The 26457-nt window shown below is 46.4% G+C and overlaps 1 protein-coding gene across 2 annotated transcripts; it reads left to right on the top strand.

Moving 5' to 3' along the window:
- Positions 1-3389: 3389 nt before the first annotated feature.
- Positions 3390-23251, top strand: LOC309534288 (tyrosine-protein phosphatase non-receptor type substrate 1-like). 2 transcript variants are annotated; one of them, XM_082226509.1, is made up of 6 exons: positions 3390-3619; positions 12004-12348; positions 12957-13061; positions 15065-15086; positions 18383-18425; positions 22578-23251. In XM_082226509.1, the coding sequence occupies exons 1-6, from the start codon at positions 3547-3549 to the stop codon at positions 22692-22694; spliced, it is 705 nt and encodes a 234-aa protein (XP_082082635.1). In that variant the 5' UTR covers positions 3390-3546; the 3' UTR covers positions 22695-23251. The 2 variants fall into 2 exon arrangements, with proteins under 2 accessions (XP_082082635.1, XP_082082636.1); XM_082226510.1 differs by lacking the exon at positions 12957-13061.
- Positions 23252-26457: the final 3206 nt, after the last annotated feature.

Here is a 26457-nt window from a genome sequence, read left to right as displayed (position 1 = left end):
TTATAAATAACATGGATGAAGGAATTGGAAGGATGCTTATCAAATTTGCAGGTGACAGCAAACAGGGAGGGGTAGCTAATGCCGCAGAAGACAGAATCGAGATAGCCTGAAGCTTGGACCTTCATGGGGCCCCCTTGACAACCAGAAACAAGATCTGGGTAAAGTAAAGGTAAAGGACCCCAGACAGTTACGTCCAGTCGCAGACGGCTCTGGGATTGCGGCACTCATCTCACTTTACAGGCCAAGGGAGCCGGCGTTTGTCTGCAGACAGTTTTTCCGGGTCATGTGGCCAGCATGACTAAGCCAGTTCTGGCGCAACAGAATACCGAAACCAGAGCAGCGCACAGAAATGCCGTTTACCTTTCCGCCAGAGCAGTACCTATTTATCTACTTGCACTGGTGTGGTTTCGAACTGTTAGGTTGGCAGGGGCTGGGGCTGAGCGACAGGAGCTCACCCCGTCGCAAGGATTCGAACCGCTGACCTTCTGATCTGCAGGCCAAGAGGCTCAGTGGTTTAGACCACAGCTGATCAGAAGGTCGGCGATTCAAATCCCCGTGACGGGGTGAGCTCCTGTTGCTCGGCCCCAGCTCCTGCCAACCTAGCAGTTTGAAAGCATGTCAAAGTGCAAGTAGATAAATAGGTACCTCTGTTAAAAAAGGGGGGGTTACATTGGTCACAGCAGAGCAGCCAACTTAACATGACTCACCTCATTTATAACATATGTGCTAGCGACTCTCAAACTTTGGGACTGTTGAAATATATTAACCGCCCCCCCCCAAAAAAAATTAGGGGCCTTGAAGCCGAAGCTTCATTAGTTTCAATCTTCCAGCAGATTTCTTTTTTTTTTTTTGTAAAGTTTTTTATTAAGTTTTAACCATGCACAGTATAGAAGAAAAAAATACAAGGACAAAGACAAGAAAAATATAAAGACACAAAATACATACTACAAAATACAACAATACAAACATTAAGCACAAAAATACAAAAATACATACATTAAAAACTAATAATAAAAAGAAAAAGCACATATAGGAAAAACACAAAAATTCCCTCTTTCTTAATTTTATATCTTAAATTCACATATTTTCCTGACTTCCTCGCGTCCCCCGTTCTTGTATCCCTTTTCAAAATTGGTTCAGCAAATTCATAGCCCATTAATTTACCTATTGCTGGTTTAATCTTAATTTTTTTCTTGTTGCTAGAACCCCCACAATTCATTTCAATGTCATCAACATTCAGAAATTTTACAATGTTTCTGCAAATAGATTTTAAATTTCCCCCAATCTTCTTCCACTTGCTCTTCTCCCTGGTCTCGAATTCTGCCAGTCATCTCTGCCATCTCCATATAGTCAATTAGTTGCATCTGCCAGTCTTCCACGGTGGGTAGATCTTCTGTCTTCCAATGTTTTGCTATAAGTATTCTTGCTGCTGTTGTAGCGTACATAAAGAAAGTTCTATCCTTCTTTAACACCGATTGGCCAACTATGCCCAGGAGGAAAGCCTCTGGTTTCTTCAGGAAGGTATATTTAAATACCCTTTTCAGTTCATTATATATCATTTCCCAGAAAGCCTTAATCCTTGGGCACGTCCACCAAAGGTGAAAGAAAGTACCTTCAATTTATTTACACTTCCAACATTTATTATCGGGCAAATGATATATCTTTGCAAGCTTGACTGGGGTCATGTACCACCTATACATCATTTTCACAATATTCTCTCTTAAGGCATTACATGCCGTAAATTTAATCCCGGTGGTCCACAACTTCTCCCAGTCAGCGAACATAATGTTATGGCCTATGTCTTGTGCCCATTTTATCATTGCTGATTTTACTGTTTCTTCCTCAGTATTCCATTTCAACAGCAGATTATACATTCTCGAAAGTGTCTTTACATTGGGTTCTAACAATTCTGTTTCTAACTTTGATTTTTCCACCTGGAAACCAATTTTTTTGTCCGAGTTATATACCTCTCTTATTTGAAAATAATGTAGCCAGTCTCGCACCTTCTCCTTAAGCTTGTCATAATTCTGCAATTTCAGTTTGTCACCTTCCTGTTCTAGAATTTCCCAGTATTTTGGCCATTTAGCCTCCATATTCAGTTTTTTCAAAGCTTTCGCTTCCATAGGTGATAACCACCTTGGTGTTTTACTCTCTAAAAAATCTTTATACCTTATCCAGACATTAAACAGAGATTTCCTGACAATATGGTTTCTAAATGCCTTATGTGCTTTAACCTTGCCATACCAAAGATATGCATGCCACCCAAATACATTGTCATACCCTTCAAGGTCCAACACATCCGTGTTTTCAAGAAGCAGCCATTCCTTCAGCCAGCAAAAAGCTGCTGACTCATAATAAAGTTTTAAGTCTGGCAGGGCAAACCCCCCTCTGTCTTTAGCATCTGTTAGAATTTTAAATTTTATTCTGGGCTTTTTGCCCTGCCAGACAAATCTGGATATGTCTCTTTGCCACTTCTTGAAACAATCCATCTTATCAATGATTTGCAGTGATTGGAATAAAAATAACATCCTCGGCAATACATTCATCTTAACAACAGCAATTCAACCCAGCAAGGAAAGCTTCAAATTTGTCCAAATTTCTAAATCCCTTTTCACCTCTGACCAACATTTCTCATAATTGTCTTTAAATAAATTCACGTTCTTGGATGTCATATTCACCCCCAAATATTTAACCTTCTTTACCAATGTTAATTCTGTCTCCTTCTGAAACCTCTCTCTCTCTATCGATGTCAAATTTTTCTCCAAAACCGTAGTTTTCATTTTGTTCAACTTAAAACCTGCCACTTGACCAAAATCCTGGATTACTTCTAATGCCCTCTTGGTGCTAGATATCGGCTCCTGTAATGTCATCACTAGATCATCTGCAAAGGCTTTAAGCTTATATTGTTTAACTCCGACCTGAATACCTTGAATCATTTGGTCCCTTCTAATCATATTTAGCAAAACCTCCAGGACCGAGATAAAAAGCAATGGGGAAATTGGGCAACCTTGTCGTGTCCCTTTCTCAATTTTAAACTCTTCTGTAACCATGTTATTTACCATCAATTTGGTTTTTTGTTCAGAGTATATCGCACCTATACCGTTTTCAAAATTCTGGCCAACCCCCATCCCATGAAGAAAAATCTTCCAGCAGATTTCAGTGGGGAAACTCAATTAAATGATCCCCGAATCAAAACACTTTCTGAATATTGTCCCAGTGCCTCCTACGTCCTTTGTCTACCATGGAAAACCAACCCTTTGTCTACATTAATTGCAGTGCACTGTCCGTGAGCTGGCTCCTCCCCACCACTGCCATGTGACTGTACCACAGCAAACAGTGATTGAACCACATTCTGAATCCAGCGAGACTCGGTTTCCTGCTGCCACTTCCTGTTTGCGCTTTGTGGGCTGAACCCAGAGGCCGCAAGGCAGTGGAATTGCCCAAAGTGGAGCCTGGGGATCTGTCAGCAGCAGCCTCTTCCATGCCACATTTGAGTGGCCGGCGCTGAAGGTGCCCTTTCTCCTTTCGAAGCAACCAGCGTCTCAGATGGCTTTCAAGGGCTCCCTTGGGTGCCTGTTTCTCAATGCGCTGATGTGCCAGTTTTCAAAAGGAATGGAAGGTGAGTACACGGCCACGGTGTGAACTTCATAGGAAAGTTATACTGAAGAAGTGAGACCAGCAACGCTGTTCCTTGTCTGAGTTACAGCCAGCCAGACATGCCCTTTAGTGAGAAACTCCATTCCATTCCTTTCCCCCTGGTTTTCAGACAGCTTGCTCTGACCACTGAGGTTGCTCCATCCTAATAGGGTTGCATTTTTGGGTGTGTGTTACCTTCTTAGTGTGGTGTAGTGGTTCGAGTGTCAGCAGTGGCGTAGCGTGGGTTGTCAGCACCCGGGGCAAGGCAAGTAATTTGCGCCCCCTAACCCGTGGATTTGAGCCCCCTAACCCTAACCCCCAGATGTTGCGCCCAGTGCGGCCGGCCCCCCCTGCACCCCCCATGCTACGCCACTGAGTGTCAGACTAGGACCTGGGAGACCAGGGGTTGAATCCTTTTTCCTTGGAGGTTTTTAAGCAGAGGCTGGGTGGCCATCGGTCAGGGATGCTTTAGCTGAGATTTCTGCATTGAAGGGATGGGACTAGATGACCCCTGGAGGTCCCTTCCAACTCTCTAATTCTGATTCCATGATAAAAAACCATTCTACCTTTCTTTCAAATCAGAAACAGTGAAGGCAGTGAAGGTCCTGTGTGAGTGTCTGGAGGCGGTTGGAGGATGGATGGCGGCTAACAGATTGAGGTTGAATCCTGACAAGACAGAAGTACTGTTCTTGGGGGACAGGGGACAGGCAGGTGTGGAGGACTCCCTGGTCCTGAATGGGGTAACTGTGCCCCTGAAGGACCAGGTGCGCAGCCTGGGAGTCATTCTGGACTCACAGCTGTCCATGGAGGCTCAGGTCAATTCTGTGTCCAGGGCAGCTGTCTACCAGCTCCATCTGGTACGCAGACTGAGACCCTACCTGCCCGCAGACTGTCTTGCCAGAGTGGTGCATGCTCTGGTTATCTCCTGCTTGGACTACTGCAATGCATTCTATGTGGGGCTACCTTTGAAGGTGACCCGGAAACTACAACTAATCCAGAATGTAGCAGCTAGACTGGTGACTGGGAGCAGCCGCTGAGACCACATAACACCGGTCTTGAAAGACCTACACTGGCTCCCAGTACGTTTCCGAGCACAATTCAAAGTATTGGTGCTGACCTTTAAAGCCCTAAATGGCCTCGGTCCAGTATACCTGAAGGAGCGTCTCCACCCCCATCGTTCAGCCTGGACACTGAGGTCCAGCTCCAAGGGCCTTCTGGCTAGACACTCACTGCGAGAAGCCAAGTTACAGGGAACCAGGCAGAGGGCCTTCTCGGTAGTGGCGCCCGCCCTGTGGAACGCTCTCCCATCAGATGTCAAAGAAAAAAACAACTACCAGACTTTTAGAAGACATCTGAAAGCAGCCCTGTTTAGGGAAGCTATTAATGTTTAATAGGTTATTGTATTTTAGTGTTCTGTTGGAAGCCACCCAGAGTGGCTGGGGAAAGCCAGCCAGATGGGCAGGGTAAGGTAAAGGTAAAGGTAAAGGTAAAGGTAAAGGTAAAGGTAAAGGTAAAGGTAAAGGTAAAGGTAAAGGTACCCCTGCCCGTACGGGCCAGTCTTGCCAGACTCTAGGGTTGTGCGCACATCTCACTCTATAGGCCGGGAGCCAGCGCTGTCCGCAGACACTTCTGGGTCACGTGGCTAGCGTGACAAGCTGCATCTGGCGAGCCAGCGCAGCACACGGAATGCCGTTTATCTTCCCGGTGGTAAGCGGTCCCTATTTATCTACTTGCACCCGGGGGTGCTTTCGAACTGCTAGGTTGGCAGGCGCTGGAACCGAATGACGGGAGCGCACCCCGCCGCGGGGATTCGAACCGCCGACCATGCAATCGGCAAGTCCTAGGCGCTGAGGTTTTACCCACAGCACCACCCACGTCCCTGATGGGCAGTGGGTAAATAATAAATTATTATTATTATTATTATTATTATTATTATTATTATTATTATTATTATTATCCCATTCAGTCCAATCCCCTTTAGCCCTTCCTGCTTGTTTAGTTTAATATATTAACATCAATGGACTGAGCAATTCCCATTATTTAAATAACCATAACTTCTTAACCCTCTATTACATTTTGCAGAGCATTTTAGTGGCTAATAATAATAATAATAATAATAATAATACAGGTGATATCAAACATAAGTCGCACTCTGAATAGACGCACTGATGTCACCTGACTTTAATAACTTGAGCCTATACTGATTACAGTGGGTCTGCTCCATGTCTTAGTTGAAACTCTCTCTTACACTTCTGTGAATGATTCCTTAAGAGTCTCAATCACTGCAAATCCTCCTATGTTATGCTTTAAATCTATTCGTTGTTGTTATTGTTTATGGCTTAAGTACCTGAAAGAATGCTGGAGTGCTTGCGGAAGATAAGTGTGCAGCAGGATAATGGGTAGATAAAAGAAGCAATTATTTTCTCTCAGAGAGGAACTAATTTCGGTGGCGATTCTGGCAGGATTAAGAGCTGAAGTCCTAAACTCCACATTATGAAGACGCAAAGGCCTCTCCATTTGTCTTTTGCCTCTCGATTAACAGCTCGAGATAAGAGGACTCCAGAAAGCTGCCTTAGATCATCTGGTCTTAAGGTCCTCTAGTCTATCTAGCCCAGTAATGACTGTCAGCTGCTCTCCAGAGGAAGAACATGTGAAGAGTCTGGTGGACCAAGTTTGTGGTCCATCTGCTCCAGGATTCAGTGATGAGAGAGCTATTGATGGCTTATTACCTTTAAAGCCCTAAACGGCCTCGGTCCAGTATACCTGAAGGAGCGTCTCCACCCCCATCGTTCTGCCCGGACGCTGAGGTCCAGCGCCGAGGGCCTTCTGGCGGTTCCCTCATTGCGAGAAACCAAGTTACAGGGAACCAGGCAGAGGGCCTTCTCGGTGGTGGCACCCGCCCTGTGGAACGCCCTCCCACCAGATGTCAAAGAGATAAACAACTACCAGACGTTTAGAAGACATCTGAAGGCAGCCCTGTTTAGGGAAGCTTTTAATGTTTAATAGGTTATTGTATTTTAGTGTTCTGTTGGAAGCCGCCCAGTTGGAAACCCAGCCAGATGGGCAGGGTATAAATAATAAATTATTATTATTATTATTATTATTATTATTATTATTATTATTACCCTGATGCTCCAGCAGTCTCTTCTTATCCTGTTCTGACAATGACCAACCAGATACTCCTCGGAAAGTTAGAGGAGACCCATAAGCCATGTCTTCCCTGGGACTTGGGTTGCCAAATTCTTATTGACCCCTACAACCTGACAGACAGAAATTTAACAGGTGAAGCTCTTTCAAGCCATGGAGATACGTGGTGGAAAACACTTATCACCTGATTGTTGTTGTTGATGATGATGCTGATATAATTTACCATATTTTTCCATGTATTAGACAAGGTTTTTTGACTCATAAATTGTGTGAAAAAACGGGGGTCGTCCAATACATGGATAATGGCATGGGGGGCGGGGGAGAAGCGGCATGCCCACCAGCCAGCCAGTTGGCAGGAGTGCAACTTCCTCTGATGCGCGTGGGAAACGATCTAGGGAGTGTTTCCTGCCCGCAGCTGCGTGGAGGGAGAAGCTCAACAACTTCGGGCCATCTCCCCTCATTTTCTTAAAATCAAGTCCCCCAAAATAGGGGGGGTCTTGTACATGAGGGGGACACGGGTGGTACTGTGGGTTAAACCACAGAGCCTAGGACTTGCCGATCAGAAGGTTGGCGGTTCGCATCCCCACGATGGAGTGAGCTCCCGTGCTCGGTCCCTGCTCCTGTCAACCTAGCAGTTCGAAAGCACGTCAAAGTGCAAGTAGATAAATAGGTACCGCTCCGGCAGGAAGGTAAACGTTTCCATGCACTGCTCTGGTTCGCCAGAAGCGGCTTAGTCATGCTGGCCACATGACCCAGAAGCTGAACGCCGGCTCCCTCGGCCAATAAAGCGAGATGAGCGCCACAACCCCAGAGTCGGCCATGACTGGACCTAATGGTCAGGGGTCCCTTTACCTTTACCTTTATACACGAGGGCGTCTTATAGATGGAAAAATACGGTATATGCCACCCATCTGTCTGGGTTGCTGCGGCCACTCTGGGCGGCTCCCAACAAAATATTAATAGTACAAGGCACTGGAAAAAGTTTTTAAAAGGAAGAATGTGGATTGGGGTTCCATGTTTGTCGAGAACTTACTATTAGATGAACCCTACAGGTTTATGGCTGCCAGCTGAATGTGTGACCTCCTGGCTCCATTGAAAAACACCACTCAGATGATTTGTGGCGGTGCCTCAGTTGTGTCTGCGTGGGCTTGACCTCTGATGGCTCACCCACAGATGAAAGCGACCACATGACACGGCACAGTCATCAGAGATGACCGTTCTATGTGCAGAAACAGGCCGCCAAGACTGAGTTTCTGAAATAGACGCCCACACGGTTTGTGCTGGGCTTTTCTCTCTTACGTACGTTTCCCTAAGATGTTCTATATCCTCACTAACCACTTGATACAGCTGGAATGGACAAACTGTGGCCCTCCAGATGTTGCTGAACCCCAGCTACCCTCAGCTCTGGCCATTGGCATTGTAAACAGAGAAATCTGAGGGCTCCCTTGGACAAAAAAAACAAGGATACCAGCCAGGAATACCAGAGCAAAACAGCAGCCGGTAGGCTTGGTCTTTATTGAAGACTGTCGCGACAGGACTCCCACCTGCCACAAGGTAGAACAAGATAGAAGCCCCAAACAAAGAGAACCCAAACTTTTATTAGCTGCTCATCCCCATGTTACACCCCCCCCAAACTACATCACTAATACATCATGGTTACATCATGAAAGGGGAGGTCTGGTGGCAGTAATCTGAGCATCCTGGACTCTGCCCCATGGTTCTCCTTGCCCTCCAGCCAAGTTAATCACACCCTTTTGTTTTCATCTGGGTTTGTTATTTATGGAATGGCTACCTGTCTGGCACTCAGGTATCAGGATGCCAGGAATTATTACTCAGGCAGAAGGGCTGCTGAGCAGCTGAGCTCACACGTCTATACAGTGGTGCCTCGCAAGACGAAATTAATTCATTCCGCAAGTCTCTTCGTCTTGCGAGTTTTTCGTCTTGCGATGCACGGTTTCCCATAGGAATGCACTGAAAATCAATTAATGCATTCCTAGGGAAACCGCCTTCAGACCAGGTCCGGGGACAGTCTGTCCCCGGACCTCTTCTGAAGGCTGGGGGGGGACAAGGGCTTTTCTTCCCACCCCAGCATTTTAAAAAACCCCGGGACAGCGGAGGACTTCTCCGCTGTCCGGGCGATCTTAAAATGCTGGCGGGCGGCATTTTAAAATCGCCCCGGGACAGCGGAGGACTTCTCCGCTGTCCGGGGCGATTTAAAAGCCCCTGGGAAGGCAGGCAGGGGGGACAAAGACTTTCGCCCCCCGCCCGCCTTCAGAAGGTGTTCCCACCCCGCTGCCCGGCTTCGGAGCAGCGTTCCGAAGGCGGGCGGCGGCGGGAGGAGGCGTTCCCGCCCCACCGCCCGGCTTCGGAGGAGGTCCGAGGACAGTGGGGAAGACGCGCTGCGCTTCCCCGCTGTCCCGGATATTTCCCTATGGGCTGTCGTCTTGCGAAGCAAGCCCATAGGGAAATTCGTCTTGCGAAGCGCCTCCAAAACGGAAAACCCTTTCGTCTAGCGGGTTTTCCGTCTTGCGAGGCGTTCGTCTTGCGAGGTACCACTGTATGAATTTCTGAAGTTTTCCCAGTGAGCCAGTACAGAGATACATTTATCAGTGAATTCTTACATTTGGTATTCTGCTGCAGAGGCCCTTTGAATAGATAGGAAGAAACTGTGATGAAGTGTTTTGTGGGGACAAATCACAAAAGTCACAAAAGCAATTGCGCTGATTTTGGTAGTGGGCTGCATGTGCTTGATATCTGCTGGAGGGGCAAACTCCACCCCCAACCTATACAAAAATTCCTGCAACAGCATTGCTGGCTAAGGCTAGTGGAAGATATAGTCAGGGCTTTTTTTCAGCAGGAACTTGCCAGAACTCATTTCCAGCACCTGTCAGGTGGGCGCCTTTACCATTACAGTGGGACCTCAGGTTACATATGCTTCAGGTTACATACGCTTCAGGTTACAGACTCCGCTAACCCAGAAATAATGCTTCAGGATGAGAACAGAAATCGTGCTCCGGCGGTGTGGCGGCAAGGGGAGGCCCCGTTAGCTAAAGTGGTGCTTCAGGTTAAGAACAGTTTCAGGTTAAGAACGGGCCTCCGGAACAAATTAAGTACTTAACCAGAGGTACCACCGTATAAGAGAACAAAGGACGCACTCACAGTGAGTTCCAGCACCTCTTTTTCTAGAAAAATAGCACTGGATATAGTTCATCAACGTCTGGAGGGCCAAAGATTCCTCAGTCTTGTGCTACAGGCAAAGAAATTTGCACGCCTGATGCAGTATGACTCTGACGAAGGCTGAGTTCCTTATTTCACCCACAAACTCAGACATGTGCGCCTCCAAAAGAGGAACCATCAACACATCAGCTGCAGTCGTTTTCATTGGAAGCGGCTTTGCCCAAGCCGAAAGGTTAAATGCAAGAAGGAAGGAACAGATGTAAGGGAGCTGCTCCCTGCTTGCCTGGATCATGGGTCTTCAAAGGATGGGGAATCTAGAGTCTATTTTTAAAAGAAAACAATTACAGTGGTACCTTGGGTTAAGTACTTAATTCGTTCTGGAGGTCTGTTCTTAACCTGAAACTGCTTAATGCGGCCACCTGCTTAATGCAAACCGAAATCTGCAGGCCTTGCGGATGTCGTAGAAGAACCCGCTATAAAAACTAGGAAGCTATAATACGATTTACAGTGGTACCTCAGGTTACATACGCTTCAGGTTACAGACGCTTCAGGTTACAGACTCCGCTAACCCAGAAATAGTACCTCGGGTTAAGAACTTTGCTTCAGGATGAGAACAGAAATCGTGCTCCGGCGGCGCGGTGGCAGCAGGAGACCCCATTAGCTAAAGTGGTGCTTCAGGTTAAGAACAGTTTCAGGTTAAGAACGGACCTCTAGAACAAATTAAGTTCTTAACCCGAGGTACCACTGTCTATGCAAGTTACGAAGTTAACACAATTACAGTGGTGCCTTGGTTCTCAAACTTCGAAACCCCAAAAGTAAGTGTTCTGAATTTCAAATGTCTGATGCGGTTGTCGGCTATTGTTTCTGGGGCACCTGCACCAATCAGAAGCTGCGCCTTGGTTTTTCGAACATTTTGAAAGTCAAACGGACTTCTGGAACAAATTAAGTTTGGCGCTTTTGTTTTTGAGGCTTTTTCCAGTTAATTTGTATTTGTGACTGTGTGAAACCCAGTTCAGCTACCGATTGATTGATTGATTGATTGATTGACTGATTGTGTGACTGTGGAAATGGATAAAAGCCCCCCACCCAAACAATAACTATCATGAGTGCAGGTAAGAAAAAAAATAATTTTAATTTTCATCTTTACAATACTGTCTTATTTATTTTATAGTACAGTACATTGATTATTGCTTTCATTTTGTAGATCAATGGTCTCTTTAGATAGTAAAATTCATGTTAAATTGCTGTTTTAGGGGTTGTTTTTAAAAGTCTGGAACGGGTTTATCCGTTTTGCATTACTTTCTATGGGAAAGCGCGCCTTGGTTTTGGAACGCTTTGGTTTTGGAATGGACTTCTGGAACGGATTGAGAACCAATGTACCACTGTAATAATAATTATACCTATTATTTCCACACCATTCATTTCAGCATAAAGGAAACACTTATTTACATGTCAAGAGGATGTCATCAGTTATGTAATAATTTGCAGCCTGAAAAAAAGCAGGATACTTGCTGGACTGAGTTCTATTCCAGACATGGGAAAACGCCAGAAATTTTCACTTCTGCTGCAGCAAATTGAGTGGGAGGAATTAGTACCTTTTGGGATTCTCTGCGTCACTGAGACATTTGTGGGTCAAGGCACTTCTTATTCCGGGTCTTCAGAACAGTGGCGTAGCGTGGGGGTGCAGGGGGGGCCGGCCGCACCGGGCGCAACATCTGGGGGTTAGGGTTAGGGGGCGCAAATCCACGGGTTAGGGGGCGCAAATTACTTGCCTTGCCCCGGGTGCTGACAACCCACGCTACGCCACTGCTTCAGAACACCAGCACCAAGGGGAAGAAAGCAGTGCCTGAATTTAACATTGGCCAGCCTTTTCCTTCCTTGGTTATTTTCAACGTGGTCTCATTCCAGGGAATATCCACCACAGAGCACCAGTGGTTGTTGACCACAGCTGAAGAACAATTGCTCTCACAAAATCAAAAGTGTCAAAAAGGTTGTCTGGGGAACGAGCTGTCACAACAGACTGCTGTGTGTCTTTCTTTTCAGGTGTTGCGAAGGAGCTGCAGTTACAGGTGTACCAGCCAAAGAATGCTATCTCAGTACAAATAGGAGATAATCTCACACTGGAATGCCGGGTGACTGGGGAAGGTCCACCGGGACCTGTGAGGTGGTTCCTGGGTGAAGGTCCCACAAAGAAGGTTATCTATGCAGGTGCTGGAAGTTTTGAGAGAATAACAAGAAATAATGAAAAATCCAACGAAGATTTCACTATTGTCATCCATAATGTTACCTGGGAGGATGCTGGTATATATTACTGTGGAAAGATAAAGTCACACTATCGAAAAGAAGATGTCATACTACGTGGGGGTGGAACTGAGGTGGTTGTTACAGGTGAGTGGTGGAAAACTAATGGAATTTCTTTTTAAAAAATTTCAAGTCCTAGTTGGTTTCATTGGCTAAAGCCTCTATAATAACTGTTCTGGTATTTCCCCCTTATTCCCTCATAAAAGACACAACACGACACAGTCTTCTATAAAAGTATAAAAAGGTTTACTCACATATCATTCTGTTCACAATAGGATCCCAGAAGGCAGACTTAGCTTAGAAAAGTAACATATACCTAGAAACTATCTCATAAGAAGACAGTCCCTTTGTCCTCAAAGAGCATCTTTGGCTAAGCAGATGTTGCTTCTTCGATGCATGTAGTCAAGAGAGAGAGAGAGATGGCTGCCCTGCCCTGTGCTTTTGTGGTTACCTGCACAGGTGAGGCCACGCCCACCTCTAGTCACATGCAGAGGAAGTCTGTCCCAGCCTAGAAGGAAACAGGAAGTTTACCTGCTGGCTGGACAAACATTCCTCCCCGTGTGTAAACATTTTCACTCTAGGAATGTTGCACTTGACTGCTCTTGTGTTTCACATCCTACACAAGGAAGTTCGGTTTTCAGTGTCAATTATTTTCTGGTCCTAACTTTCTGTCTTACACCACCACGTTCATCTAGATTCACCACCTCCCAATACCGCCCCAGTGGTTGCCGGGGTGAGTGTCCTCCTCCTCACTGTCTTGCTCCTCGTGGCAGTTTACATCTACTTAAAGAAGAGGAAAGGTGAGTTTGGCACCTATGTTTGGAAGCAACTGACCCCTCCTCTCCCTCGAGTCAGCGGAGCAGAAGAAATCATTTCCATATAGTCTTTGGGGGCCCTATATTTCCACCGCACCCCAAATTTCTGAAAAATGTGGCACCCAAATGCCGGACTGGTCACTTCTGCTCAGACTAGCCTACCTTGTGGGATTAGGCTAGGGCCCCATCTGCACGATACATTTGAAGCAGCGTCATACCACTTTAAACAACTAGGGTCCCCCTGCAAAAGAATTCTGGGAAATGTGGTTTCTTATGGGTCCTGAGAGTTGTTTGGTGGCTCCTAGTCCCCTCGCAGAGCTGTAAAGCAGGGGTGGCCCAGCCCGTTTTATGGCAAACTCATCGACTGCCCCGGGCAGCAAAAACCTTAGCTATGCCACTGACTGTAAGTATCTCTTTTTTCCTTCTTTTAATAATTTCAATTGGGGGGGGGTGACAAGAAGTTTTCTGCACCGGGTACCATCTGACCTTGCTACACCACTGGTTTCACTGCCTGGAGCAAAGTGGGAAGGTGCCACGGCTCCTCTCTACTGAAACTGGCAAGGTTGCGAGCGTTCCATGAGATCTTGACGGAAGCCGTTGTGTGACCTTCTGGGGTGGCACCCCATGGGATTTTGCAGCCCAAGGCATCTGCTTCAGTTTGCCTCATGTATAGTCAATTTGAAACTGATTTTCTGGATTTTTTCTCTCCTCTGCATTAAATCCATTCACATCCAAGATCCACTGGTGAATCTGGTAAAAGCACAATTGTCAAAACAAATGCGGATCTTGCATGTGAATGGATTTAATGCAGAGGAGGAAAAAAATGAAAATTCAGGATATTAAAAACAGTATTAAAGAAGCTATAGAGACAAGAGTGACAGCAATGGGAAACATCCCACCTCCAGTTGAACTAGCCAATCCAAAGAATCAGTTTCAGTTTGCCTCATGGGCAGGCTGGCCCTGATTCTCAGATTGTTTTAACAAACTACAATTCCCAGGATTCCTTGGGAGAAACCATGTCCATTTGAAGGGCTATGACACTGCTTTCAATGCATAGTGCAGATGCTGTTGGCATGTGATGTGCTCATCATGTGTTTAAATGTGCTTGACTGATGCATACAGAGTGGTTTTATGCTGGTGTTTAGTTTCTGGTGTTTGCTCCGAATTAAAAATGAAACACCAGACTAGCCAGGTTGCTTTTATTCTGAAGAGAAGGGAAAGCGTCACGGTGTGGCCCTGATCCAGAACTTGCCTCAGATCCGGGTTGTGGCCAAACTCTGAAAACTGCTCCATGGCTGCTTTTTGCCTTCGAAAGTGCTCAGAACCCCTTTGGGGATTGTGGAGGGAAAAGGAAGGGATCGTTTTCAGCAGGAAACTGGTTCAGAGACCAGAGGCCGCAACTGCTTTTTCTCAAGGATAAGAAGCAGCCCAACAGAGAGCGTTTATTTTAAATACACAACTGGCACCACGTGCAGTTTGTGTTGGGATGCTGTCAGGGAGGGGGGGGCAATTGGCAGGCCCCCAGCTGGTTCCAGCCCACCGGCCGGCAGCCGGGCGATCTCTGGTTCTCAGAACAGCATCAAAACTGCGACTCAAGCCTCAGAAACCTTTCAAGACTTAAGCACGCAACCCGGCAGAGATAAGAACTCTTTGCAACGGAAGAGGTGGAACAGAGACATGTGTAAGCATATTTACAGCATTTATTCAGCAGCAGGACAAAGGAAAAACATGTCTGCTTCCCTTCGTGTCCAAGCAAAACAGCAGCACAGCAAAAGCAATATACAACGGAAGTTCCCAGCAGACTGTGCTGGAAGTAAACAGACATGTGACATACAACAACTCCACATATCTGTTCCTCTTAAGGTGGAACAGAACATCAATATCCTAACATCCTCCCCGTTTCCATGTAGCGCTTAGTACCTGTGGTTAGCATTGAATGTTTGAAAGCCAATTTACTGTCTCTTCTCTTCTCCCTTGTATGTATCTAGGCAGAAACCAAGAGACGTCAAGGTCTGTATATATATTTTTAAAATGCAATTTCATTAACTTTTCCTAGTGTTTGGGGAGATGAGTATTTAAGTCACATAAATTTGGTCAACGGTGGCAGAAGTGTGTCCGTCTGTCTGTAAGTACAGAAGTGTGGACTGATTGAGAGAGATTCACAGATGTGGCTCCCCATATATACATGCCAAGATCCACTGGTGGCAAGGTTCCGCAATAAGCAGCTTCTAAAATTACAAATTGGATGGGTAAACATGTTGTTATGAGTTTGTTGGTGTCAGGAGTTTTTTTTTAGGGAGAGGGGGAGTAGACTGTATGCAAGACCGTTCTAATTCCTGGATCCAGCACGGATTCAATTGCTGGAATAGCTAGGCCAGCCTGAGTGATGAGCCATTAAGAGAACCAAAGGAAAAGCAATGGGCCATTAAGAGAACAAAGGAAAGGGGGCTCTGTGCCAGAAGGCAAATGGGTGGGGCCCCTCCTCCAGTTCTTTGCAGGACAAAGCAGGAGTTTGAGAACACAGTTTGCTGTTATCTTATGTGAGCAAGAAGCTGGGGTGGAAGGGGGGCGGAGAAGCAGCAAGCAGAGTGTCAGAAAGCAATGGCTGATTTCTGTTTGAAGCCAAGTCTGCAGTTATGGGGAAAGCAATGCCCTTTTGGGGTGCTGATGCTGTGAAACCCTCCACTGCAAGCCCAGGTTATACAGGTGAAACTCAAAAAATTAGAACATCGTGGAAAAGTTCCTTTATTTCACTAATTCAACTTGAAAGGTGAAACTAATATATGAGATAGACTCATGACATGCAAAGCGAGATATGTCAAGCCTTGATTTGTTCTGTATATACAGTGGAACCCTTGGTTTTCGAGCATCTTGGAAACTGAATGTTTCGTAACTTGAACGCCGAAAACCCGGAAGTGAATGCTTCTGTTTTCAAATGCGCCCTGGAAGTCTAATAATAATAATAATAATAATAATAATAAAAATAATAATAATTTATTTGCACCCCACCCATCTGGCTGGGTTTCCCCAGCCACTCTGGGCGGCTTCCAACAAAGATTAAAAATACATTAAAATGTCACACATTAAAAACCTCCCTAAACAGGGCTGCCTTCAGATGTCTTCTAAAAGTCTGGTAGTTGTTTTTTCTCTTTGAGATCTGATGGGAGGGCATTCCACAGGGCGGGTGCCACCACCGAGAAGGCCCTCTGCCTGGTTCCCTGTAACTTGGCTTCCCGCAATGAGGGAACCACCAGAAAGCCCTCGGAGCTGGACCTCAGTGTCCGGGCAGAATGATGGGGGTGGAGATGCTCCTACAGGTATACTGGCTTCCACTGTGTGTTTTTCCATTTTCTCAATGGAAATTGCCAACAGTCCTTTGTGCCTCGGTTTTCGGATGTTTCAGAAGTCGAACGGTCTTCTGGAACAGATCACGTTGGAAAACTGAGGTTCCACTGCATATGTAAATAAACGATATATCATAAAGACTCCACAGTCTCCGCTGGGCCTCATTCTGAGGAACTCCTGGAATCATGCTCCACTGAGAGATTGGGATGGCAGGCAACAAATCCAAATTTTAAGAGCTCTCTCTCTCTCTCTCTCTCTCTCTCTCTCTCTCTCTCTCTCCCTCGCACACACATTTTTCCAATTAGCCCCAAACTAGACACTTTAAAAGGTTCGAAAGTGCTTTGAAAAATGCAAATGCCTTCAGGCTTAATAAATCTTAGCCCAAGTGCCTATTAAGAGGCAGCAATGGAGAAATCAAATAGAGTCATGTCCACTACGTTAATAATGGATAAAATGCAGCTCATTTGCCTCCATTATTTTCATTGCGTAAAACTCCAGGCTATAATTCTAGCGGGCTGATTAGTGTGTTTGAGGTTTATTTAAAGATCAACTCTGACATGGGCTTCACTAAGTGAAAGACAGCAGCTCCCACCCTGTTGGGGTTTTTTGGGGGGGTTTTGGTTTGCTATGCTCATTTCACAGAATCCCACGTGGATCTTGTGCGCAGATATAGAAGCTGAGTTCCAGAATTTAGGAAGCAAGTTCTCCCTGTCCTCCTAGAGGTGGAGACTCTGACATTTCGGACAGGCGTGGCAAACCACCAGTGCCCATTTTTCCTCCACGTGGCATCCCCCCCCCCTGGTGGCAGCAGCAGGATCTGTGGCAGACAACATTACAGCGGTGGGCTGGGTGGGGATGGCAGAGGGCAGTTGCGCCTGTCAGGAGTTCAGCCTACACTCGAGTAGGACCCTGGAAGAGAAACATGCCCGACTGGCATGTTCTCTCCCTCCTGGTTGATCGTTCGGGAGCTTCATAAACTTTCTTCAGCCCAAACATCACAGCGACCGATGCCAACCAACACCAGCACACTTAGGGATCCACAAAGTTTGTGCATCAAGTGTAACAGACCTCAGCAACTCAGCATTTTGGCTAATCTACTTTATTTACATATAAACACACACGGAGCACTGCAACGTGGCTCCCTCTCTCTCTAGCATCAGACAGCAAAGAGGAAAAGAACAAAGGACAATAGTCCCACTTCACGGAACATGGTAACACAAACACCCTGTCTCTGTCACTTCCCACTCTGTGGAGTCAAAACATACACCGTCATGTGAAAGACAGAGCAGAGATGGCACTGTTAGAATTCCTGCTATGCAGATATGCCCACCTGGGCTAAGTGCAGACGTTCAAGGTGTTAAGTTGTGGGTGAACATCTCAGATGACACAGTGATTCTTCAAACAGCTCTTGTTTATTCATAGGCCAGAACAGAACTGAACTGAAGGGTTCAGCCAGCCTGCTTATATAGAGCTCCAGTACAACGTAACTGTAACAACTTTCTGTAACTATCCAATCACTGAACGTCACTTTCGATCCCTTATTTGCATATGTGGACCTGAGTGAAAACTATCTACAGTATCCCCCTGCTGGCCCAGGGTGAGAACTTCAGTACATAACACAAAGGATGGGGAGGAAAACACCTGCTGCTATGCCACACCTGAATATAAGAAGAGCCTCGCTCCTATGTCAGGTCTGTGGCCCATCTGGTCCAGAATCCTGTTCTCACAGTGGCCAGCCAACAGGAAAACCAGCCAGCAGGACCTGAGGCCTTGCCTCTCCTGTGGTTTCCAGCGTTGGTTTTTCAGAGACATGCTGCGTCTGATAGTGAAGGGGCAACACAGCCCTCGTGGCTAGAATGGACCAGCTGAGGAATAGGCTCGACTCTTGTGTCTGTCTCCATATATAATCAAGAATTCCCCTTGCTGATGATTTTTGCTCGGTGTTCTTTTCCCCTCCCCAGGCCTGAAGCTCCCACCCAAGAGAACACAAGCCTTCCTAAACAGGTATGAAGAATAATATTGGTATGCACTCTCCTCCCTCTTCCCTAAAGAACCAGGAAGTCACTGCAGTGGCGTAGCGTGGGGGGTGCAGGGGGGCCCGGCTGCACCGGGCGCAACATCTGGGGGTTAGGGTTAGGGGGCGCAAATCCACGGGTTAGGGGGCGCAAATTACTTGCCTTGTCCCGGGTGCTGACAACCCACGCTACACCACTGAGTCACTGGGACAGCTTTTTCAGGATGAGTTCCCTTGAGAGGGAAGAGGGCTGAAAACATTGGCGTGTTTGTGCAATGTCAGTTTATTTGCAAACTGCAAGATGAGAAGGAGGGGGAAAGACCATGTTTATTTGAATAAGCATCCGAGTACCCAAAAGCAAACAGAAGGTCTTTTCTTCTCCCCAGGGTTTTTTGCCTGTGGGCTGCAAAAACTCCAGGCATCCATCTCTCTCTCTCTCTCTCTCTCTCATGCATGGCTAATTTCAAACTGACAGGCTGTGTCGTTGAGCAGGTGTGTGTGTGTGTGGGGGGGGGTTCCTATGGCACCCACCCCAGGGCCTCTGAGCATCCTCCAGCTCTCACAGACCCATAAGCAAGCCCCCTGAGTTACTGAATTATACACAAAGCCCATTGCATGTTTTGAAGAAGCAATGGAGGCTCCACAGACATGTTGGATAGCTCAGTTGGTTTGAGCAGGGTGCTGATAATGCCAAGGTTGCAAGTTCAATCCCCGTACGGGACAGCTGCATATTCCTGCACCACAGGGGGGTTGGACTGGATGACCCTCAGGGTTCCTTCCAACTTTACAATTCTATGATTCTACATTGTTTGCTTGGGGGTGGGGAGAACTGGTGCAACTTTATAAATGTCTCATTTGTTTAGATGTCTCTTCTCTACTGTAATTACAGTAGTAATTCTCTACAGCCTAGGACCCTCGTACCTACGGGACCGCCTCTCCCGGTATGCCCCGCAGAGGACCTTAAGGTCCATGAATAGCAGACCCTGTCCAAGGCCCTAAGGAAGTCAGATTAGCCTCAACCAGAGTCAGGGCCTTCTCAACACTGGCTCCAGCCTGGTGGGACGCTCTGTCTCATGAGACCAGGGCCCTGCGGGATCTGATTTCTTTCTGCAGGGCCTGTAAGACAGAGTTGTCCTGCCTGGCCTTTGGCTTGGAATCAACTTGATCCCCTTCCTAGAATCATAGAATCATAGAGTTGGAAGAGACCACAAGGGCCATCGAGTCCAACCCCCTGCCAAGCAGGAAACACCATCAGAGCACTTGGCAGGGGGTTGGACTCGATGGCCCTTGTGGTCTCTTCCAACTCTATGATTCTATGATTCTATGATTCTATGATTCTAGGAAGGGGATCAAGTTGATTCCAAGCCAAAGGCCAGGCAGGACAACTCTGTCTTACAGGCCCTGCAGAAAGAAATCAGAAATTCCTCTCTTTCCTTTTTCCTTTCTCCTCCTGTGATGGAACTCCTATTTCGGGACTTCCCTGGCTTTTTTTCTGGCCCACGCAGGACCAGTCTGGATAGTTGGCCTTGGTGAAGATTTGATGTTTTCATCCCCCAAAAGTTTTTGATTTGAGTTTCTACTGAAACGAGTCTGCATTTTAATGTTGTATTTTAATCTCGTTTTTAAGTTGTATTTCAATCAATTGTTTTTATACCTTGTGTTAGCTGCCCTGAGCCTGGTCTTGGCTGGGGAGGGCGGTGTATTATTATTATTATTATTATTATTATTATTATTATTATTATTCTCTCCCAGCTGGCTGCCCTCTGCAAATTTCATTCACAAGTCCCTGGAGCAGCTCAGGGGTCACAACACAGGGTTCCAGCTCCCAGTAGCAACAGCCATAGGTCTTCTTTAAAGCACACCTTCACTATTCTAACAGTCTTGGCTTCCCCCAAAGAACCCTTGGAACTGCAGTTTGTTACATGTGGCTGCTGGGAATAGTAGTCTAACAACCCTTGACTCCTTATAAAAATTACAGCTCCCAGAATTCTTTGGAGGAAGTGTTAAAGTGGTGAAAGGTGATTCAGAGGCATGCTGTGGATGTGACCTTAGCTTAACTGGGGGCTGTGTGCTCAGGAATTCTGAAATCCTGCTGCAAGAAAAGCCTGAGCATATGCATATTCTTATTCCCTCTGATTTTAAATAACTTATTCTATCATGTTCCTGTGGGGTACAATGCTGGTTTTGCTAGTTTTCAGGAGGGGCGAGACACCTAAACTAAGGTTACCAGGTTTTTTTCAATGAATCCGGGGACGCTTTTCAACTTCAATGGATTTTGTATGGGGACTGATTTGAAAATCTGGGGACTGTCCCCGGGAAACGGGGACTTCTGGTAACCTTAACCTAAACCAAATTCCTGGAGCGTTTATTCAGCTCCCAGTGTGGCTTTTAGGTCCTATCACTTTGAAACATCTATTTTTTGTTGGCTTGAGAATATGTTTTATTCCTCCCCCCCCCATAATAAACATAATTAAAACTACAATAAACAACAACAGCCATAGCTGTCAACTTTTCCCTTTTCTTGCGAGGAATCCTATTCAGAATAAGGGAATTTCCCTTTAAAAAAGGGAAACGTTGACAGCATCTTAAAATCGGAGCCTTTATTTTATGATGCACGTGAAGTCTTTAATACAATAAATCTCTGCAGATGTTTCCATGGGTCTGGGGATGTTGTTTGGACTGACCATCTTGTCTTGCCCAGGAGATGAATGGATGTCAGGTGTTGCAAAAGGATAAAGAACTTGTCTTGGCCTCCGACCTCGCTGATTTGGCAGGTCACGTTCTTGGCCAGAACAACAGACCACACCTGAGCATACCATGAATCGCCTGTTGCAGAACATCCACATTTAGCAATTCCTAAACGATCTACAATCTTAAGGGCTAGAAAAACCATCCTTTTTAAAAAAGAAGAAGCCAGAACTTTTAGGAAGCCTCATCCAGGATTATATCTTGCTCTTGGAGAGCACTGCAGCATATGTTGTCCTGCCTCAAATGTTCTGAAGAGAAGAAATCACACTTTTCTTTTCTTTTTTCTTTTCTTTTCTTTTTCTATAATTTTGTTATTAGTTTTTCAACATATCATTTTCAACAATAATTAAACATACTTTCATATCTTATACCATTTGTTGACTTCCATCAATCACATCTGAAAATTTTCCAATCTACGCACTTAATATACATTTCTTACTTCCACTATTACATTTAAATCTCATAACTAATATCTCTATTTGTAATGGCTATGAGTTACTCGTGCGTAAACTGGTGCCTGTCTAGGCTAATTTGCCTTGTTAAACCTTTCTGACTGCACAGCCCCTTCTCATGGTGGCTGCCTCAGTCACTGGCAGAATCCGTCAGTGGGCGTTTCTTGAACCTCTTCCAACATAAAAGTTGTTTGACACCCAGTCTCCTCCTCCTCTCACTGCGCGGGAGTCTTCTGCGCAGGGAGGGCGTTGGCAGCGGAGGACCTGGGCTCTCCTCACTGATATCCAGTGAAGAGTCCTGGAGCCCTCTCTCCGCTTCCCCCATCTGCCCCCCTTTCTCCCTGGTGTTGCGCTGATTAGTTTCCCCCTCCACTGAGCTGTTTCTCCCCCTGCTGCTGGGTCCTTCACCAGCATCATCTGTGAGGCTCCCCTTCGCCTCTCGCTCTGATGTCAGTTCCCTGACACTATTCTTTCTCTACTTTGCAATGTTTCATACATTTCTCCTTACAAAACTTCTTGTAGTCCTACTAGCATAATTTGTTGATTACAGTTGCTCTTCAAATAGTTCGTATATTTCTTCCAATCGTCAGTAAATCTCTGGTCCCGCAGGTTTCGAATCCTTCCTGTCATTTTATCTAATTCTGCATAGTCCATTAATTTTGTCTGCCATTCTTCTTTTGTCAGAATTTCTTCTTGCTTCCATTTCTGGGCTAAGAATACACTTGCTGCTGTTGTTGCATATAAAAGCAATTTAACATCTTGCCTCTTAATATCCTCACCTATAATACCAAGTAAAAATGCTTCTGGTTTTTAAAAAAATGGATATTTCAACATCTTTTTCATCTCATGATATATCATTTCCCAGAAGTTTTTCTTTCTTACATTCCCACCACATATGATAAAATGTTCCTTCTTTTTCTCTTTTCTTTTCTTTTCATCCAGGGTGTTGTCAATAAAGAGATTGTCTATGCAGACCTGAAGGATCCCAGGGGCCTGCGAAGACCTAAGCAAAGGAAGACAGAGGAGCATTCCGAATATGCCAGTGTCCGTGTAGCTTAGTCTGTGGCTGCGAGAGGAACACTTTCCTGCCTGGACTCAAAAACCACCGACCAGAGATGAAACTCCATCAAACAGACCCTACCATGCAAATTAAAGAAGTCTGGGTGTGCTGCATGGATTCAGGCTCATAGAGGTGTGGCTCACCCTTCCTATTTGATCTGGCTGTTTTTGCAAGAGGTTTGAAAGGAAAGGCTGTTTCTTTTTTCCTTTGTGCAGGGAGACTAGTGCTTTGTGCAGGGAGCATCACCCTCCGGACATTGCACAGCTCATGGACACTGGAAATGGATTTATACTGAGTCAGTCCACAGGTCCAATGAGCCAGGGTGGTGTAGTGGTTCAGAACGGTGGACTAGTAATCTGGTGAACCGGGTTCGCATCTCCGCTCCTCCACATGCAGCTGCTGGGTGACCTTGGGCCAGTCACACTTCTCTGAAGTCTCTCAGCCCCACTCACCTCACAGAGTGTTTGTTGTGGGGGAGGAAGGGAAAGGAGACTGTTAGCCGCTTTGAGACTCCTTAGGGTAGTGATAATGCGCAATATCAAATCCAAACTCTTCTTCTTCTTCTTCTAACCCTCAGAAAGTTCTTTGTAATGTTCTTTGTAACACTGACTGACAGCAGCAGTTCTCCATGATTTCAGACGGAGCCAACTAGAGATGTGATGGGGAACTGAATCAGGGTCCTTCTCTACCACAAAGCTAAAATCCTTCCACCCTTGCTGAGGGAGCGCAGCCCCTTGGATTATTCTTAAAGCTTTTAATGTTTAACAGACCACTGTATTTTAATACTCCAGGGTGGCTGGGGAGACCCAGCCAGATGGGCGGAGTATAAATAATAAATTATTATTATTATTATTATTGTTGTTGTTTAGTCGTTTAGTCATGTCCGACTCTTCCTGACCCCCTGGACCAGAGCACGCCAGGCACTCCTGTCTTCCACTGCCTCCCGCAGTTTGGTCAGACTCATGTTTGTAGCTTCGAGAACACTGTCCCACCATCTCGCCCTCTGTTGTCCCCTTCTCCTTGTGCCCTCCATCTTTCCCAACATCAGGGTCTTTTCCAGGGAGTCTTCTCTTCTCATGAGGTGGCCAAAGTCTTGGAGCCTCAGCTTCAGGATCTGTCCTTCCAGTGAGCACTCAGGGCTGATTTCCTTCAGAATGGAGAGGTTTGATCTTCTTGCAGTCCACGGGACTCTCAAGAGTCTCCTCCAGCACCAGGATTCAAAAGCATCAATTCTTCGGAGATCAGCCTTCTTTATGGTCCAGCTCTCACTTCCATACATCACTACTGGTAGTGTAGTGATGATGATGATGATGATGATGATTAAGAACAGAAAAACAGAGCCCTGCAACTAAACCCACTAGGCTTAGCCCATTCATTAATAGTTCACCAATTTGATTACCAGGCAAGCAAACACGCGGGTGCGCTGGGGGTTGTTTCCCTAGGAGGCTGATGGAGAGACACGTGTTTTCTGATGCGCGCAGTAAGACGCACCACTGCAGAGAGCGAGGGAAGGCGGAGAAAAGGCGATTTTGCATTCTTTTCTCTTTTGCAGCCAAGCGCAACCCTCGCCCCGCGCAGGGAACCTGTCAGCGGCAACTGCAACCGTCTAAACTCCCCGCTCCGCTTCCCTTTAATACACTGACAAATGTTTCCTGCAGAACAGATTCCATTAAAATGTACCGACAACGCCGCCTCCAAGCCCGATTTTGCTAACCAGCTGAGTGGCAGGACGGCAGCAAAAGAGGGAGCCGGGCGCGCTGGTCGGATTGAACTTGCGGCGCTGTTTCAAGAGCCATTTAAATAAAATGATAACAACAATAATAAATCTTTTTGTTACGTGACACTTGCGATCCCAGGGCAGCTGCGACTTCCTTAGCCTTCGAGCGACCCCTGCAGTTCAGAGCGCGCAATCTCCAGCTCCTCCGCTATCCTTCTGCCTGCGTTCAGGGGCGGTGGTTTCCCCGCATCTTAAGCGCCTTGAAACTGTCTCCAGCTAACACGGCCTTCTTTGCAAGCTGCCTTTCTCTCCCCCACCCCATCGCCCCCGAGAGCTTCTCCTCGCACCCTAAGCGGCCCGGATCCCCCTCCGTTTGCGATCTGCTTGGCGTTCAGGGCAGCAGATAGCGAAGGAGGGCTGCGCGCTTTTTAGTTCGCAAAAGGGAGTTGGTGAGGATCACGAAGGGCCATCTGCGCCACCCAACGACCCCTGCCGAAAAGGCATAGCCACGCAGGGAGCTGCCTTCTACAAATTCAGACCTTTGGTCCATCCAAACCATTATTGTCTGCACTGACTGGCAGCTGCTGTCCAGGGCTAGAGGCACGGGTCTCGCCCAGCCCTACCCAGAGATGCCCAGCGCGCCAGACTTGGCTATCTGGGTTGGTGGCCATCACTGCCTCATGTGGAAGTGAGTTCCCCAGTTCAACTGTGCATTGTGTGAATAAGGATTTTCTTCTATGTCCTATACAGTTCCTTCCAGTAGCACCTTAAAAGGTAAAGGGACCCCTGGCCATTAGGTCCAGTCGTGGCCGACTCTGGGGTTGCGGTGCTCATCTTGCTTTACTGGCCGAGGGAGCCAGCGTACAGCTTCCGGGTCATGTGGCCAGCATGACTAAGCCGCTTCTGGTGAACCAGAGCAGCGCACGGAAACGCCGTTTACCTTCCCGCCGGAGCGGTACCTATTTAGTTACTTGCACTTTGACGTGCTTTCAAACTGCTAGGTTGGCAGGAGCAGGGACCGAGCAACAGGAGCTCACCCCGTCACAGGGATTTGAACTGCCAACCTTCTGATTGGCAAGTCCTAGGCTCTGTGGTTTAACCCACAGCGCCACCCGCGTCCTTTGCATTCCTCTTTGGTTCCTGTTTATTTAGCCTAAAACATGTATGCATGCTCAAGTAGTTCTTTGTAGTTAAAAGGATTCCTCCGATCTGACTTTGTCCCACGTAGGGATTTTTTGAAATGCTCAGAGGAAATATGATTGGTTCTTACAAACTCTGTGTTTAAAGTTCTTTTGTTAATAAAAGAGAGCTGGGCCAGGGTGTGGCAGATTATTATTTCGCACTTCCTCCCAGAGTCTTGCTGGCCAAGCTCGTATCTATTTTATTAATCAGAGTCCAGTCCTTTCCTTTGCCTTCAGAACGCAGCATTGTCCACTTTCTCTATGCCATGAGTAGTTTTAAAAACTTCCATCTATGCCGTCTCCTATTCGCCTTTTCTGTAAACCCAAAAGTCCAAAAAACTGCATCCTTTCTCTGTGTATATATACGAGTGTTCCAGTGATTATTTGGGGCTTCAGGGCGTACTAACGTAAATTGGAGTCCGGGGATACACAAACTTGTGTTTTTTAGTGCTTCGAAATCTTGAGCAAAGAAGGAACTGGGAGCTAGCAAGCAACTTCAGCATCATGAGATGCCAGGGTCTGAAGCAGAGACTTTTCTCATGCAAATAAGATTCTGCGCCGCTGAGCCCCAGCCCATGCAACATGCATGGCGGTACATTTTTGCAACAGCAGATCCGGGAACACAGGGGGGGGAGTCCCGCTGAGCTCCGCCGCCTATGTACTCCGAAAAACAACATGATATGGAACAAGAAAGGAGTCAGAACAGCGCAAGCAGAACCATTAGGTTGTTAATTTTAAAGATTTAAACCCTGCCTTTCAATCAAATGGTCCCTACGCTGCCTTGCTCCAGATTTTAAAAAGTCAATACAGGAATATCAAGATAACTTGTGTGTGTGTGTGTGTGTGTGTGTGTGTGTGTAGACA

The sequence above is a fragment of the Podarcis vaucheri genome (genome assembly GCF_965113315.1).
Source record: "Podarcis vaucheri genome assembly, chromosome: 6".
Taxonomy (NCBI): domain Eukaryota; kingdom Metazoa; phylum Chordata; class Lepidosauria; order Squamata; family Lacertidae; genus Podarcis; species Podarcis vaucheri.
Note: the sequence above shows the minus strand (reverse complement) of the source record. Positions and strands in the feature narration are given on the sequence as shown.